Raw genomic sequence first — 16,171 nt, 5'->3', positions numbered from 1 at the left:
TAAAAACATGTTTTCACTTTGTCATTATAGGGTATTGTTGAATAAGATCGAATACATTTTTAATTCAGGCTGTAACACAACAGAATGTGGAATAAGTCAAGGGGTATGAATACTTTCTGAAGGATATGTCTGACAAGACAGTTGACCGTCAGAGCGCGTCTCCACAGAGGAGCAAGTATAGACATGGACAGGTTACCTGACAACATCACGAAAATGATGAGTGTGCTGCAATGGGTGTTGTTGTGATTCTGGATGGCCAGATAGCTACTGTAGCAACAATGCCAAGAAACTGCCATACAGGGAATCGTAGGAAGCTCGTTTCAGCAAGTTTTTATCTCGTCTTGATACCATGTCTTATTTTGAGGTGTTTTGTACGTGATAATATGGCAAAAATTCGCTAGCTAGCTAACCAACAACTGTAAGGATGTATTTGAGACAAGTTCTCATTGTGCAAATTAATTTATGTTTTCAATAAACATTGGCGACGAAGTAGTTTACATATTGTCAACAATCTAAGCCAATTATGTATGTTTTGTACCCATAGTTGCGCACGCATCGTTTTTGTTGCTAAACAACCTGTCAATTAATCCTGCTCTAGAATTCATTGCAGCCAAGCAGGTCAAACAAAGGACTGAACGAGTCCCTCGGAAAACCGAATCAAGCCTCTCAGTCACTAAAATGAGTCGTTCCAAAAGAAGAAATCGTTCACGACCGAAACATCACTACTCAATAATCCAGCATCAATAACCGAGCGGTCTTTAAAGAAAACAGCCCAACAAAGTGACCCATAGTCTGCAACCCAGCAGTTGGGTCAACCAAACAACCAAGCATTTTTGTGTGTACAAAATATAAAAGCATCGATCTCTCAAATCGAGTTAGTTCGTCGTGAGCTAAACAACAAAATCAGCCTTGGACCTGTATGAAGAGAGAGTAATCGCGCGACCCTGATCTAGGCAGCGCGGGTTCTGATTGGACGCAAAGACCACGAGCTCCGTGTGATATTGTATTACTGCACGAGCTCTGCTGTGGCAGTGCGTGGTTATTACTGGAAGACGATGGAAACTATTTGAAGACGAATTACGAATAGAAATCTATGCAATACTGACGGTGTGATGCTCTATATTTAATATAATAGAGAATATAGTCATTTATCAACCTCTGCTCATATCTTCTCCCTTTGTTTTCATACTGTAAAGATAAAAGTACATGCGTGCGTTACTCAATTTCCAAGTTTAGGCTACTGTGCAACTGTTATGGCTACATTCAGCCAAACGTTAATGATACATAGTGTCAAGGAGCCGTTGTTCAAGTGAAACATTATTCTGTGAAGTAATGGGTTCTAAGTTGACCAGGCAGAGTAGTCTGGACCAAATAGAAACCACATTTTCCAAGAGGAGACGCCAGCGGCATGACAGCTCCAGAGAAACCGAGAGGAGTGGAGGCAATGGTGGCGGGGAGTTCTTGTTTACATCCCTGATGGTCAAATCCGACAAGCTTCCAGGGATGCTACGAAAGACCAACCACAGCCCCTACGTGAGACGGGTGGCATGGATCCGGGAAATACAGAAGCTTATCCGAGAAGAGAAACAAGAACAAGCAGTCGAAGTGCTCAAATTGCTAAGAAAGGTAAGAGAGAATGTTTAACACTGAATATTAACTTCTCAACTTCAGAAGACGTACTCTCTGTAAGTCACCTGCTGCACCTGCAGAATATGATGCTGCTTGTTCAGCAGTATCCACAGGTTGTCACTCAAGTCAGTGCCTGATAAATTATTACAAATGTACTGGTAAAAATGCTGCATATATTATTAGTATTATATTATTATACTGTAGGTTTGTTTTTACGTTAGGCTGGGTTCCTTTTTATTTTGGGGTTTCCCGTTTAAAATTATTTACTGTATGTCTTTAAATGTTTTGGTTCATTTCATTGTCAACCTTTATTAATTAAGTGTCTTAGCTTTATAGTTTACTTTGCTCTAATTATTCAGTGGGTTGGCCCTTATATAATCTCAACGCAAAGGTGTAACTGCTTTGTCAGATTGCTTGCCTCAGGTTCAGGTACAGTGCCTTCAGAAAGTATCAATTTGAACATTTTTGTTATTTAGCAGATGCTCTCATTCACACCTGTTTACCTTTTCCACATGTTGTTGTGTTACAGCCTGCATTTAAAATTGATTCAATTCAGATTTTTGGTCACGGGTCTAAACACAATACCCCATAATGTCAAAGTGGAATTATGTATTTCGTAAGTTTTACTAATTAAAAATGAAAAGCTGAAATGTCTTGAGTCAATGAGTGTTCCACCCCTTTGTTATGGCAAGCCTAAATCAATTCAGGAGTAAAGATTAGCTGAACAAGTCACATAAATTGCATGAACTCACTGAAAAACAGCTTCTATCTCAAGGCCATCAGACTGTTAAATAACCATTACTAGCCAGCTACCACCCTGTTACTCAACCCTGCACCTTAGAGGCTGCTACCCTATATACATAGACATGGAATCACTAGTCACTTTAATAATGTTTACATACTGATTTACTCATTTTATATGTATATACTGTATTCTATTCTACTGTATTTTAGTCAATGCCACTCATATATATATTATTTATATATTTCTTAATTCCATTATTTCACTTTTAGATTTGTGTGTATTGTTGTGAATTGTTAGATATTACTGCACTGTTGGAGCTAGGAACACAAGCATTTTGCTACACCCACAGTAACATCTGATAAATATGTGTATGTGACCAATAATATTTGATTTGTGTGCAATAGTGTTTAACATGATTTCTGAATGACTACGTCATCTCTGTACCCCACACATACACATCTTGAAGGTCCCTCACTTGAGCAGTGAATTCCAAACACAGATTCAACCACAAAGACCAGGGAGGTCGCAAAGAAGGGCACCTATTGGTAGATGGGTATAAAAAAGTAGACATTGAATATCCCTTTGAGCATGGTGAAGTTATTAGTTACACTTTGGATGGTGTATTAATACACCCAGTCACTACAAAGATATAGGCGTCCTTCCTAACTCAGTTGTCGGAGTGGAAGGAAACTACTCAGCGATTTCACCATGAGGCCAATGGTGACTTTAAAAAAGTTACAGAATTTAATGGCTGTGATAGGAGAAAACTGAGGATGGAGCAAGAACATTGTAGTTACTAACCTAATTGACAGAGTGAAAAGAAGGATTCTTGCACAGAATAAAAATGTTCCAAAACATGCATCCTGTTTGCAACAAGGCGCTAAAGTAATACTGCAGAAAATGTGGCAAAGCAATTCACTTTTTGTCCTGAATACAAAGTGTTATGTTTGAGGCAAATCCAATACAACACATTACTGAGTACCACTTAGTGGTGGCTGCACCATGTTTGTATTGTACATCTGTATTCTTGTAATCGTTAAGGACTGGCCAGTTTTTCAGGACAAAAAAAGAAATGGAATGGAAATGTAATGGAGCTAAGCACAGGCAAAATCCTTGAGGAAAACCTGGTTCAGTGTAATGTCGACGCAGGGAGTCAGGAAGCAGGTGTAGTTAGTGAGTTTAACATGAACGAACATAGAACGATACAAAACAAGAGACATCTGACAAGGAAACACAACCAATAACGCCTGATGGGAAATAAGACGGAGTGCTATTATATAGGGGGAGTAATCAGGGAAGTCAAGGTGTGCCTGATGAGGCGCAGGTGTGCGTAATGAAGGGTTGCCAGGACCGGTGGTTTGTAAACAGACGCACAGCTCCAGGAGGACGGCCCTGAGGGCGAGGAGCGGGCCGGATGATCTCGGATAATGTTGGGATCTATAATGTTGTCCACCGGGACCCAACAACGCTCCTCTGGACCGTACCCATCCCTTCGCAAGGCGAAGTGGGAAGTTCCTGGTGGAGAGCCGGACGCATTCACCAGGATGGAGCATGGGCGCCTCACTGCGGTGGAAATCCGCCTGCTATCTGGAGAGCGGTAGGGAGACTAGAGGAATGAGGATGCCTTTGTGCGTAGGTGCAGTGATGATAAAGGGAAGGCTTTCCTGGTGCCACAGTGAGAGTGAGTAGTGCTGTCCTCCAGGACACACCCGCTCACACCACCAGGTGTGACATTTCCAGATCCCAGTGCTCGACCATCCAACGCTTGAACCGGAAATGGAGAGAAGAGCGGGTATGAGGTGATGTTAAGTGAGGACACAAGGTTCTGGTCAATGAAATTCCCTGCGGCACTGGAGTCCACTAGAGCAGTAGATACAATATATGAGGGACAGCCAGCTAATGATATTGATACTAGAAACGGTTTGGCGGAAAGTGAGGATGGTGGAATATTCATGCCAAACCCAGGAGAGGGATGATCACGGGACTGTCCCTCTGCTCTTGTGGACCCTGGGTTGGGACATATTGGACACGGCTGAAGCTGTGGCCCCTCTTGTCCGCAATAGGGACAGCCCCAGCTGTCTCTGGCAGTGTCGCTCAGCCGCGGGGAGGCACGTGGCCCCTACCTCCATGGGTTCAGGCTCTGACTCAGATTGGTCAATGAAGGAGGCAGAGCGGTGATGGTGGTTTCCGACGCTCCCGCAGAAGGTTATCCAGATGGATGGCCATCATGATAAGTGCGTCCAAGAGAGTGTGCCATCATCTTGGCACGCCAACTCCATCTGGATCTGAATACGGTGCAAAGCGCTGACTCATATATATATATATATAAGGGGAGTAATCACGGTGATAAGGTCCAGGTGTGCCTGATGAGGTGCAGGTATGCGTAATGAAGGGTTGCCAGGACCGGTGGTAAGTAAACCAACAACGTCGAACGCCCGTGGGGAGGAGCAGGAGTAGACGTGACATTCAATCTGCTTTCCACCAGACACTCTGTAATGAATTCACCTTTCAGCAGAACAATAACCTAAAACACAAAGCCAAATCTACACTGGAGTTGCTTACCAAGAAGACGGTAAATGTTTTGCTTAAAGTTAACCTTTTCACATGTGGGTTCCAAATATCTCTTAACGGTCACGGCAGCATGAGTTGTTTTATGCATGAGATGGCAGAATGCACTCACTGTTCCAAAATGTGATTGTTGCGCAACAGGAAAGTTAACACGCGCTGCCTGATAATTATCAACAGGCTATCTTTCAGTTTGTCAATTTAAAATGATTTTCTAACAAATGTTATTTTCAAACACAGTTTGAATTAAGGTGTGTTCCACCTTTTTTGAAGGTTGTATTGATTATGATGAGCTAATACTAAGCTATTTACCAGCTATGTGTGGCACCATTTTTGTTGACATTTTACAATGCGTTCTGGGTGTCACGCGACATAACTTTGTAAGTACTGTGTTTGTGAAAAATGTTTCTTTGAAAAACAGTGTGGCCAGCTCAAACGCTGACGGTTGCATCAATCGAAACTGGACGTTCTAAATAAGCTTTCTAATCACACCGGTTTGAGGGTACGCTGCAGGGACCACTGTAGAATGATCACACCCATTTGTTGGTACATGTGAAAAGGTTAATCTTGCATTTTACCAGAGAAATATAGGCTAGCTACACGAGAAACGTATTGGAGGAAAGTAGCTACACATCAGTCAGAGCGCTGTCTGCTGATAGAATTCTCATTCATGAATTCTCATCCGAGTTTAGAAATGCAAGGGAAGCACAACATTAGTCTGATGCTGAGCAGATATTACAATAAGAAGCCTTTTCGATCTGTGTTTACAAAATGCAGAAAGCTATTTTCTATGCATTAAAAGAATTCTGTGTTAACACGACCCCGAGTTTAAACTTGCTATCTAAGTAATTGGCTGAATCAAGGTGACGGCGCATCATATTTTGTTAGCTTTCTGCCGTGCTTGAGAAGGCAAAGCCCTTTGGATGAGTTATTTGACCAGCTGCCACTTAAATCTTGATTTTCAGGCATTTTTTCTCCTCTTTGTTCTCGGCCCGTCTGCTCCTCCCCCCTCTTTTCCAAGCAGAGCAGGCCTGTGACTCAGACTCCACACAGACACAGCGTGTAGACATGCTGCTGGAGAGCCAGTACTGCATGCGTCAAAATTTTGTTAGTTTGAACAATGTCTCTCGTTCACATTCGCTTGGAAATGTCCAAAATCACACAAAAAATGACATTCGGTAGTAGCTCCTACCTATATATGAAAACATTATGAGCTTGATTGCCTGACTTTGTAATTAATTTATGTTTGTTTGGGCTCGTTAGCATATTTAGCTAGCAGCCTCCATGTAAATGTGCTATTACTTGTGTAAATTTTGTTAGCATTCTGGTAATAGATGCCAAATTAGCTTTTTTATTGGGTTTCCTGGCGCCCCCTTGTGTATTAAACCGGTAATACCATATATCCCTGGGTGAGAGAAGGACGATATGAAAATGTGGATACCGCCCAACCTTAAATCCTTCCCTAACCTTTACCATTTAACCTAACTCCTAAACTTAACCCTAACCCCTTGCCTAGCTAATGTTAGCGAGCTAGCTCTACATTATGCAAATTTGTAACATAATATACATTTGCAAATTCGTAATATATTGTACATTTTGTAAATTCGTAACATATACTGTAATACGAATTGTAATTTGAGAGATATCATACGAAATATGTGATGAATATCATCAAATTCATACATACCATACGAAACGTAACATATACTAAATGGAGTGGGCATATTTACGTACAGAATAATACAAAATGCTCTGAGACCAGGTTGGTCACACAATAATCTTTGCCAGTGTGTGTGCATGTGTAGGCTACCTGCCCCTCACTCTCTCCCCACCCGCAAAGTTTAAGTAGCATCTCGCGCCCTAGACTTGTCTGACCATCACGTATGTAAACAACTTGCATGCATGTTCCATGGCAAACTGCTCTATCCACACTGATTGGTGATGTAATTTAATGAGCTAAATGGAAAAAACTGTAGATTTCACAGGTTTAAAAGGAACAGAAAGGAACAATATAAACCAGTCCTTTATTGTGGTTCAAACCGGTTCAGAACTTTATTTTGCTGGTCGGAACAGAGGCTCAAACCTCGGACCTCTGCCTTGCTAGCACACGGAAACCGCCCTCCTAAAGCGTCTTATCAGTCAACGAGACACTTCAGGCTGAGTTTCAAACATCCAGATGTGCTACACTTGCACTGATCTGCTTCCCTGTAGCACTGAAGTTACATTAATTAAAACATGGTCAGCTCCACCTTCTCTTGTCAAGTCCTTAGTTTTCACAGATTCGTCACACAACTAACAGTGGGTATTTAAAATCAGTGTCTGTAATTAATGAATCTGGGCCTTGCTGTGGGTTTTATTGTACTTGGGAAGCCATTTATATTGATCTTACAGGAAAGCCTCTTAAAGTTCAGAGATCAAGACAACTCCTGTTGAGAAGACTCCCTCCCATCATTAACATACCACAGAGGAGACAAATAGTACTGTACTGCCATACAGTATATGTCCCTATCTGAAGAATACTATGCATTTATTAGTTAGGGCAAACATATTTTCATGATTTCACATACACTGTATATCATGAAAATCAATACATTATAGCACGCTTTTTTTGGCTCATTCAGTAGTTTATACCTAATTAAGTAGAGTTATTATCTTAAACTTATGTTTTAGAAATATAAAATATTATTTTAACATGATACTGTGGCTGCTTCCTGTTTTCATGAATATTAGATGTATAGCCCAGTGTCAAAACACCGGTTTTAGATGTCCAAATTCAAAATCAATATGTTGAAATAAACTGTGATATGTTGAAGACAAGGAAAATTACCCTACACACATCACACTTGTAAATTAGTACCTTGTAAACTGCTTTCACCACCAATTTTTACCAGGGGGCCACTCTAGACTGGAATTCTACTGTAATCAATAGCGTGTGCATATTAATCACAAACATCAATATTTGTATTGAAATCAATGAAACTGGTAAAACAAAAACTGTGTAGATATGTACCGCTTGTGCTCTTCTAACAGGCAAAATTCAATGGACTTGGGTATACTACATATACCAGCAGATAAATGAGAGCCTGTTGCAGCCATTTATTAACTCATATCTCTGTGAGAAAAATGTTTACGGCAGACAGCCAATACGTATAAGGTATCACAACACTCACTTTTTGACTGAACAATTTCAAGGGAATCAACACCTCACATTGGTTTCTAAATAGTGACAGGGGTTGGCTTTCATTTGAATGATAGCTTAACCCTCAAATCTGCCTCAAATTTATGTGAGGCCAGAGATATTTATATATAATCTTTTTCTTGCCACTATGGCTTTAAAGTTCCACTACAGACAGAAACACTGGTACTAAACCAAATACATTGATTTGTTTTTGTAAGATTGTGAACGTATGTCAAAATAATTCAATATTTAGATTTAAGATTAATCACACTCACAGTTTTACATCTATTTCTTACTACTTTAACATGGAGAGAGTTTAAAAATGCTCCTAACCACAATTTAACAGGGCACTCTAGACTATAGCTTCCATAGTGATTGTGCAGCAGGCTGAACGTTTGACATCTCTATATCTATTCTGTACAACATAGATAGACAGTTAGTCTCTTCCCACTTGCTGTGTCGACCCATTACACTTTTGATCCGATGATAGATCATTTTAATGAACACATCAATGCAACTTGATAAGAAAACCGCCCACTAGATAAAAACACTGGTCCAGTCAGGTGGGAATGAAACCTATATCAACTCACACTGATCCACTTTAACAACACAGTAGTTCTTGTAGCGCTGCAGTTTTTCCTCAATGAGTGGAAAAGCTGTTTTTTCTTTCAGGGAAGGCTGGATTTGGAGTTAACGCTTTGAGTCCCATGCCTGCGTGTTTTAGTGATTCAAACCCCTTTTAAACATTTAATGTTTGAGCTATAAACTGCTGCTTTTTTTGCATTGGATTTGCCTATTTCTTTCTTCCGCAGATACCAAGCATTAGCGTGTGCGATTAATAACAGGGGCGTTATTTGTGAGACAAGGGAGGATGTCCAATGATCTTCTATGTAAAATAACCCTTACCTTCTAACGACTCGTGTGGCTTGTGAGCGTCATAGAGCAAGACAGACGTGCGTGTTTTGTGAAAATGAAAAGCTGTGATTCTCACAAAACACGCACATCTGTCTTGCTCTATGACGCTCACAAGCCGCACAATGGTCGTTAGAAGGTAAGGATTCTTTTACATAGAAGATCATTGGACATCCCATGACATAGTGTCTATCATACCGTCGTGCTTTATGTACAGTACCAGTGAAAAGTTGACACCTAATCATTCAAGGTGTTTTCTATATTTGTATTATTTTCTACATTGTAGAATAATAGTGAAGACATCAAAACTATGAAATAACAGATATGGAATCATGTAGTAACCAAAAAAAGAGTTAAACAAATCAAAATATATTTTATATTTGAGGTTCCTTGAAGTAGCAAGCCTTTGCCTTGATGATAGCTTTGCAAACTCTTGGCATTCTCTCAACCAGCTTCATGAGGTAGTCGCCTTGAATAAACTTTGATTAACTCCCAACTTCTTTGGGATAGGGGGAGTATTTTCACATCTGGATGAAAAGGTTGCCCAGAGGTAACTGCCTGCTACTCAGGCCCAGAAGCTAGGATATGCATATTACACTCTGAATTTTCTAAAACTGTTTGAATGATGTCAGTGACAAGGTACAAATCTGTCAGTTAACCCACTGTTCCTCGGCCGTCATTGAAAATAAGAATTTGTTCTTAACTGACTTGCCTGGTTAAATAAAGGTTAAAATATATATATATGGCAGGTGAAAACCTGAGAAAAATCCAACCAGGAAGTGGGAAATCTGAGGTTTGTAGTTTTTCAAGTGATTGTCTATCCAATATCCAGTGTAAATGGGGTCAGATTGCACATCCCAAGGCTTCCAGTAGATGTCAACAGTCTTTAGAAAGTTGGATCAGGCTTCTATTGTGAAAGGGGAGCGAATAAGAGCTGTTTCAACAAGTGCTCAGCCTGAAAGCCATTAGTTGTGTCCCGCACGTGGCCGTCATTCTCTTTCCTTTCTATTGACAAAGGAATTGTCCGGTTGGAATATTATTGAAGTAGTTTAGTTTTTAGTTAGTTAGTTTTATTTCTGTTTCTACTTTTTGTGACTCCTCTCTTTGGCTGGAAAATGGCTGTATGTTTTTTTGTGACTAGGCGCTGACCTAACGTAATCGCATGGTATGCTTTCGCTGTAAAGCCTTTTTGAAATTGGACACTGTGGTTGGATTAACAAGACGTTTCTTTAAAATGGTGTTTAATACTTGTACGTTTGAGGAATTTTAATTATGAGATTTCTGTTCGAATTTGGCGCACTCGCAATTTCACTGGCTGTTGTCAAATCGATCCCGTTAATGGAATTTGATCCCTAAGACGTTTTAACAGGTGTGCCTTGTTAAAAGTTTAATTTATGGAATTTCTTTCCTTCTTAATGTGTTTGAGCCAATCAGTTGTGTTGTGACAAGGTAGAGGTGGTATACAGAAGATAGTCGTATTTGGTAAAAGACCATGTTATGGCAAGAACCGCTCAAATAAGCAAAGAGAAATGACAGTCCCTCATTACTTTAAGACATGAAGGTCAGTCAATGTGGAAAATTTCAATAACTTTGCAAGTTTCTTCAAGTGCAGTTGCAAAAACCATCAAGCGCAATGATGAAACTGGCCCTCATGAGCACCGCCACAGGAAAGGAAGACGCAGTTACCTCTGCTGCAGGAGATAAGTTCATTAGAGTTACCTGCACATCAGATTGCAGCCCAAATACATGCTTCACAGAGTTCAAGTAACAGACACATCTCAACATCAACTGTTCAGAGTAGAGGTCGACCGACTATGATTTGTCAATGCTGATACCGATTATTGGAGGACCACAAAAAGCCGATACTGATTAATCGGACAATTTTTATTTATTTGTAATAATGACAATTACAACAATACTGAATGAGCACACTTATTTGAACTTTTTATAATATATCAATAAAAATCAATTTAGCCTCAAATAAATAATGAAACATGTTCAATTTGGTTTAAATAATGCAAAAACAAGTGTTGGAAAAGAAAGTAAAAGTGCAACATGTGCCATGTAAGAAAGCTAACGTTTCAGTTCCTTGCTCAGAAAATGAGAACATATGAAAGCTGCTGGTTCCTTTTAACATGAGTCTTCAATATTCCAAGGTAAGAGGTTTTAGGTTGTAGTTATATAGTATTTATAGGACTATTTCTCTCTATACCATTTTGTATTTCATATACCTTTGACGATTGGAATACCTTATAGGCACTTTAGTATTGCCAGTGTAACAGTATAGCTTCCTTCCCTCTCCTCGCCCCTACCTGGGCTTGAACCAGGAACACATCGACAACAGCCACCCTCGAAGCATCGTTACCCATCGCTCCACAAAATCTGCGGCCCTTGCAGAGCAAGGGGAACAACTACTCCAAGTCTCAGAGCGAGAGACGTTTGAAACGCTATTAGCGGGCACCCCGCTAACTAGCTTGCCATTTCACATCGGTTACACCAGCCTAATCTCGGGAGTTGATAGGCTTGAAGTCACAAACAGCTCAGTGCTTGAAGCACAATGAAGAGCTGCTGGCAAAACACATGAAAGTGCTGTTTGAATGAATGCTTACGAGCATGCTGCTGCCAACCATCGCTCAGTTAGACTGCTCTATCAAATACCAAATCATAGACTTAATTATAACATAATAGCACAAAGAAATTAGGCCTTAGGTCATTAATATGGTCAAATCCAGAAACTATCATCAACGTTTATTCTTTCAGTGAAATACGGAACTGTTCCGTATTTTATCTAACGGGTGGCATCCCTAAGTTGAAATATTGCTGTTACATTGTACAACCTTCAATGTTATGTCATAATTATGTAAAATTCTGCCAAATTAGTTCGCAACGAGCCAGGCGGCCCAAACTGTTGCATATACCCTGTCTCTGCATGCAATGAACGCAAGAGAAGTGACACAATTTCACCTGGTTAATATTGCCTGCTAACCTGGACATCTTTTAGCTAAATATGCAGGTTTAGAAATATATACTTCTGTGTATTGATTTTAAGAAAGGCATTGATGTTTATGGTTAGGTACAGTCGTTCAACGATTGGGCTTTTTTCGCATATGCGCTTTTGTTAAATCATCCCCTGTTTGGCGAAGTTGGCTGTCTTTGTTAGGAAGAAATAGTCTTCACACAGTTTGCAACGAGCCAGGCGGCCCAAACTGCTGCATATACCCTGACTCTGTTGCAAGGGAAGTGACACAATTTACCTAGTTAAAAGAAATTAATGTTTGCAGGCAATATTAACTAAATATGCAGGTTTAAAAATATATACTTGTGTTATTGATTTTAAGAAAGGCATTGATGCTTATGGTTAGGTACACGTTGGAGCAACGACAGTCCTTTTTCCGCGAATGCGCACTGCATCGATTATATGTAACGCAGGACACGCTAGATAAACTAGTAATATCATCAACCATGTGTAGTTAACTAGTGATTATGATTGATTGTATTTTATAAGATACGTTTAATGCTAGCTAGCAACTTACCTTGGCTTCTTACTGCATTCACGTAACAGGCAGGCTCCTCGTGGAGTGCAATGTGAGGCTGGTGGTTAGAGTGTTGGACTAGTTAACTGGTTGCAAGATTGAATCCCCGAGCAGACAAGGTAAAAATCTGTTGTTCTGCCCCTGAACAAGGCAGTTAACCCGTCGTTCCTAGGCCGTCATTGAAAATAAGAATGTGTTCTTAAATGACTTGCCTAGTTAAATAAAGGTGTAAAAAAAAGAACGATAATAAATCAAATTTGGCCAAATCGGTATCCAAAAATACCGATTTCCGATTGTTATGAAGACGTGAAATCGGCCCTAATCAATCGGCCATTCTGAAAAATTGTCATTTTAATCCATAGAGACGTGAAGGAGAAGCTCGTCGGATGTTGATCTCTTCTCGGTCGACCTCTAGTTCAGAGGAGACTGCATGAATCAGGCCTTCATGGTTGAATTGCTGCAAAGAAACCACTACTAAAGGACACCAATAATAAGAAGATATTTGCTTGGGCCAAGAAACACGAGCAATGGACATTAGACCGGTGGAAATCTGGTCTGATGAGTCCAAATTTGAGATTTTTGGTTGCAAACGCCTTGTCTTTGTGAGATGCAGAGTAGGTGAACAGATGATCTCCGCATGTGTGGTTCCCAACGTGAAACATGGTGGAGGAGGTGTAATGGTGTTTGGATGCTTTGCCGGTGACACTGTCTGTGATTTATTTAGAATTCAAGGCACACTTAACCAGCTTGGCTACCACAGCAATATGCCATCCCATCTGGTTTGCACTTAGTGGGACTATCATTTGTTTTTCAACAGGACAATGACCTAAACACACCTCCAGGGTGTATAAGGGCTATTTGACCAAGGAGAGTGATGGAGTGCTGCATCAGATGACCTGGCCTCCACAATCACCCGACCTCAGTCCAATTGTGATGGTTTGTGATGAGTTGGACCGTAGAGTGAAGGAAAAGCATACAACAAGTGCTCAGCATATGTGGGAACTCCTTCAAGACTGTTGGAAAAGCATTTCTGGTTGAGAGAAAGTGTGCAAAGCTGTCATCAAGGTAAAGGGTGGCTACATTGAAAAATGTGTTTAACACTTTTTTGGTTACGACATGATTCAATATGTGTTCTTTCATCTTTTGATGTCTTCACTATTATTCTACCATGTAGAAAATAGTCAAAATAAAGAAAAACCCTTGAATGAGTAGGTGTCTCCAAACTTTTGACTGGTACTGTAGATGTATACAGTGCCTTGCGAAAGTATTCGGCCCCCTTGAACTTTGCGACCTTTTGCCACATTTCAGGCTTCAAACATAAAGATATAAAACTGTAATTTTTTGTGAAGAATCAACAACAAGTGGGACACAATCATGAAGTGGAACGACATTTATTGGATATTTCAAACTTTTTTAACAAATCAAAAACTGAAAAATTGGGCGTGCAAAATTATTCAGCCCCTTTACTTTCAGTGCAGCAAACTCTCTCCAGAAGTTCAGTGAGGATCTCTGAATGATCCAATGTTGACCTAAATGACTAATGATGATAAATACAATCCACCTGTGTGTAATCAAGTCTCCGTATAAATGCACCTGCACTGTGATAATCTCAGAGGTCCTTTAAAAGCGCAGAGAGCATCATGAAGAACAAGGAACACACCAGGCAGGTCCGAGATACTGTTGTGAAGAAGTTTAATGCCGGATTTGGATACAAAAAGATTTCCCAAGCTTTAAACATCCCAAGGAGCACTGTGCAAGCGATAATATTGAAGTGGAAGGAGTATCAGACCACTGCAAATCTACCAAGACCTGGCCGTCCCTCTAAACTTTCAGCTCATACAAGGAGAAGACTGATCAGAGATGCAGCCAAGAGGCCCATGATCACTCTGGATGAACTGCAGAGATCTACAGCTGAGGTGGGAGACTCTGTCCATAGGACAACAATCAGTCGTATATTGCACAAATCTGGCCTTTATGGAAGAGTGGCAAGAAGAAAGCCATTTCTTAAAGATATCCATAAAAAGTGTCGTTTAAAGTTTGCCACAAGCCACCTGGGAGACACACCAAACATGTGGAAGAAGGTGCTCTGGTCAGATGAAACCAAAATTGAACTTTTTGGCAACAATGCAAAACGTTATGTTTGACGTAAAAGCATCACAGCTCATCACCCTGAACACACCATCTCCACTGTCAAACATGGTGGTGGCAGCATCATGGTTTGGGCCTGCTTTTCTTCAGCAGGGACAGGGAAGATGGTTAAAATTGATGGGAAGATGGATGGAGCCAAATACAGGACCATTCTGGAAGAAAACCTGATGGAGTCTGCAAAAGACCTGAGACTGGGACGGAGATTTGTCTTCCAACAAGACAATGATCCAAAACATAAAGCAAAATCTACAATGGAATGGTTCAAAAATAAACATATCCAGGTGTTAGAATGGCCAAGTCAAAGTCCAGACCTGAATCCAATCGAGAATCTGTGGAAAGAACTGAAAACTGCTGTTCACAAATGCTCTCCATCCAACCTCACTGAGCTCGAGCTGTTTTGCAAGGAGGAATGGGAAAGAATTTCAGTCTCTCGATGTGCAAAACTGATAGAGACATGCCCCAAGCGACTTACAGCTGTAATCGCAGCAAAAGGTGGCGCTACAAAGTATTAATTTAAGGGGGCTGAATCATTTTGCACGCCCAATTTTTCAGTTTTTGATTTGTTAAAAAAGTTTGAAATATCCAATAAATGTCGTTCCACTTCATGATTGTGTCCCACTTGTTGTTGATTCTTCACAAAAAATACAGTTTTATATCTTTATGTTTGAAGCCTGAAATGTGTCAAAAGGTCGCAAAGTTCAAGGGGGGCGAATACTTTCGCAAGGCACTGTATATATATATATTTTTTTAGGGGCAATGTAGATGTTATTTATCTCTCTATATTGCTCCTATGGAATGCTAGCCTAGCCATAGCAAGCTAGCTAGGCAGCTAGTGGTGTCCTGTTACATTTACATTTTACATTTAAGTCATTTAGCAGACGCTCTTATCCAGAGCGACTTACAAATTGGTGAATTCACCTTCGGACATCCAGTGGAACCGCCACTTTACAATAGTGCATCTAAATCATTAAGGGGGCGGGGGGGGGTGAGAAGGATTACTTATCCTATCCTAGGTATTCCTTGAAGAGGTGGGGTTTCAGGTGTCTCCGGAAGGTGGTGATTGACTCCGCTGTCCTGGCGTCGTGAGGGAGTTTGTTCCACCATTGGGGGGCCAGAGCAGCGAACAGTTTTGACTGGGCTGAGCGGGAACTGTACTTCCTCAGTGGTAGGGAGGCGAGCAGGCCAGAGGTGGATGAACGCAGTGCCCTTGTTTGGGTGTAGGGCCTGATCAGAGCCTGGAGGTACTGCGGTGCCGTTCCCCTCACAGCTCCGTAGGCAAGCACCATGGTCTTGTAGCGGATGCGAGCTTCAACTGGAAGCCAGTGGAGAGAGCGGAGGAGCGGGGTGACGTGAGAGAACTTGGGAAGGTTGAACACCAGACGGGCTGCGGCGTTCTGGATGAGTTGTAGGGGTTTGATGGCACAGGCAGGGAGCCCAGCCAACAGCGAGTTGCAGTAATCC

The 16,171-nt window shown here is 40.9% G+C and overlaps 1 protein-coding gene across 1 annotated transcript in view; it reads left to right on the top strand.

The window, feature by feature from the left end:
- Positions 1 to 609: 609 nt before the first annotated feature.
- The window catches only part of lrrc75bb (leucine rich repeat containing 75Bb), a 60,070-nt gene continuing 44,508 nt past the window's right edge, over positions 610 to 16,171 (top strand). The window contains exon 1 of the mRNA XM_064942508.1: positions 610 to 1,626. Within this exon, the coding sequence (XP_064798580.1) occupies positions 1,333 to 1,626 (294 nt within the window). The 5' untranslated portion in view covers positions 610 to 1,332. The remainder of the gene's footprint in view (positions 1,627 to 16,171) is intronic.

This window comes from Oncorhynchus masou, chromosome 28 (genome assembly GCF_036934945.1).
Source record: "Oncorhynchus masou masou isolate Uvic2021 chromosome 28, UVic_Omas_1.1, whole genome shotgun sequence".
NCBI classification, from domain to species: Eukaryota; Metazoa; Chordata; class Actinopteri; order Salmoniformes; family Salmonidae; genus Oncorhynchus; species Oncorhynchus masou.
Note: the sequence above shows the minus strand (reverse complement) of the source record. Positions and strands in the feature narration are given on the sequence as shown.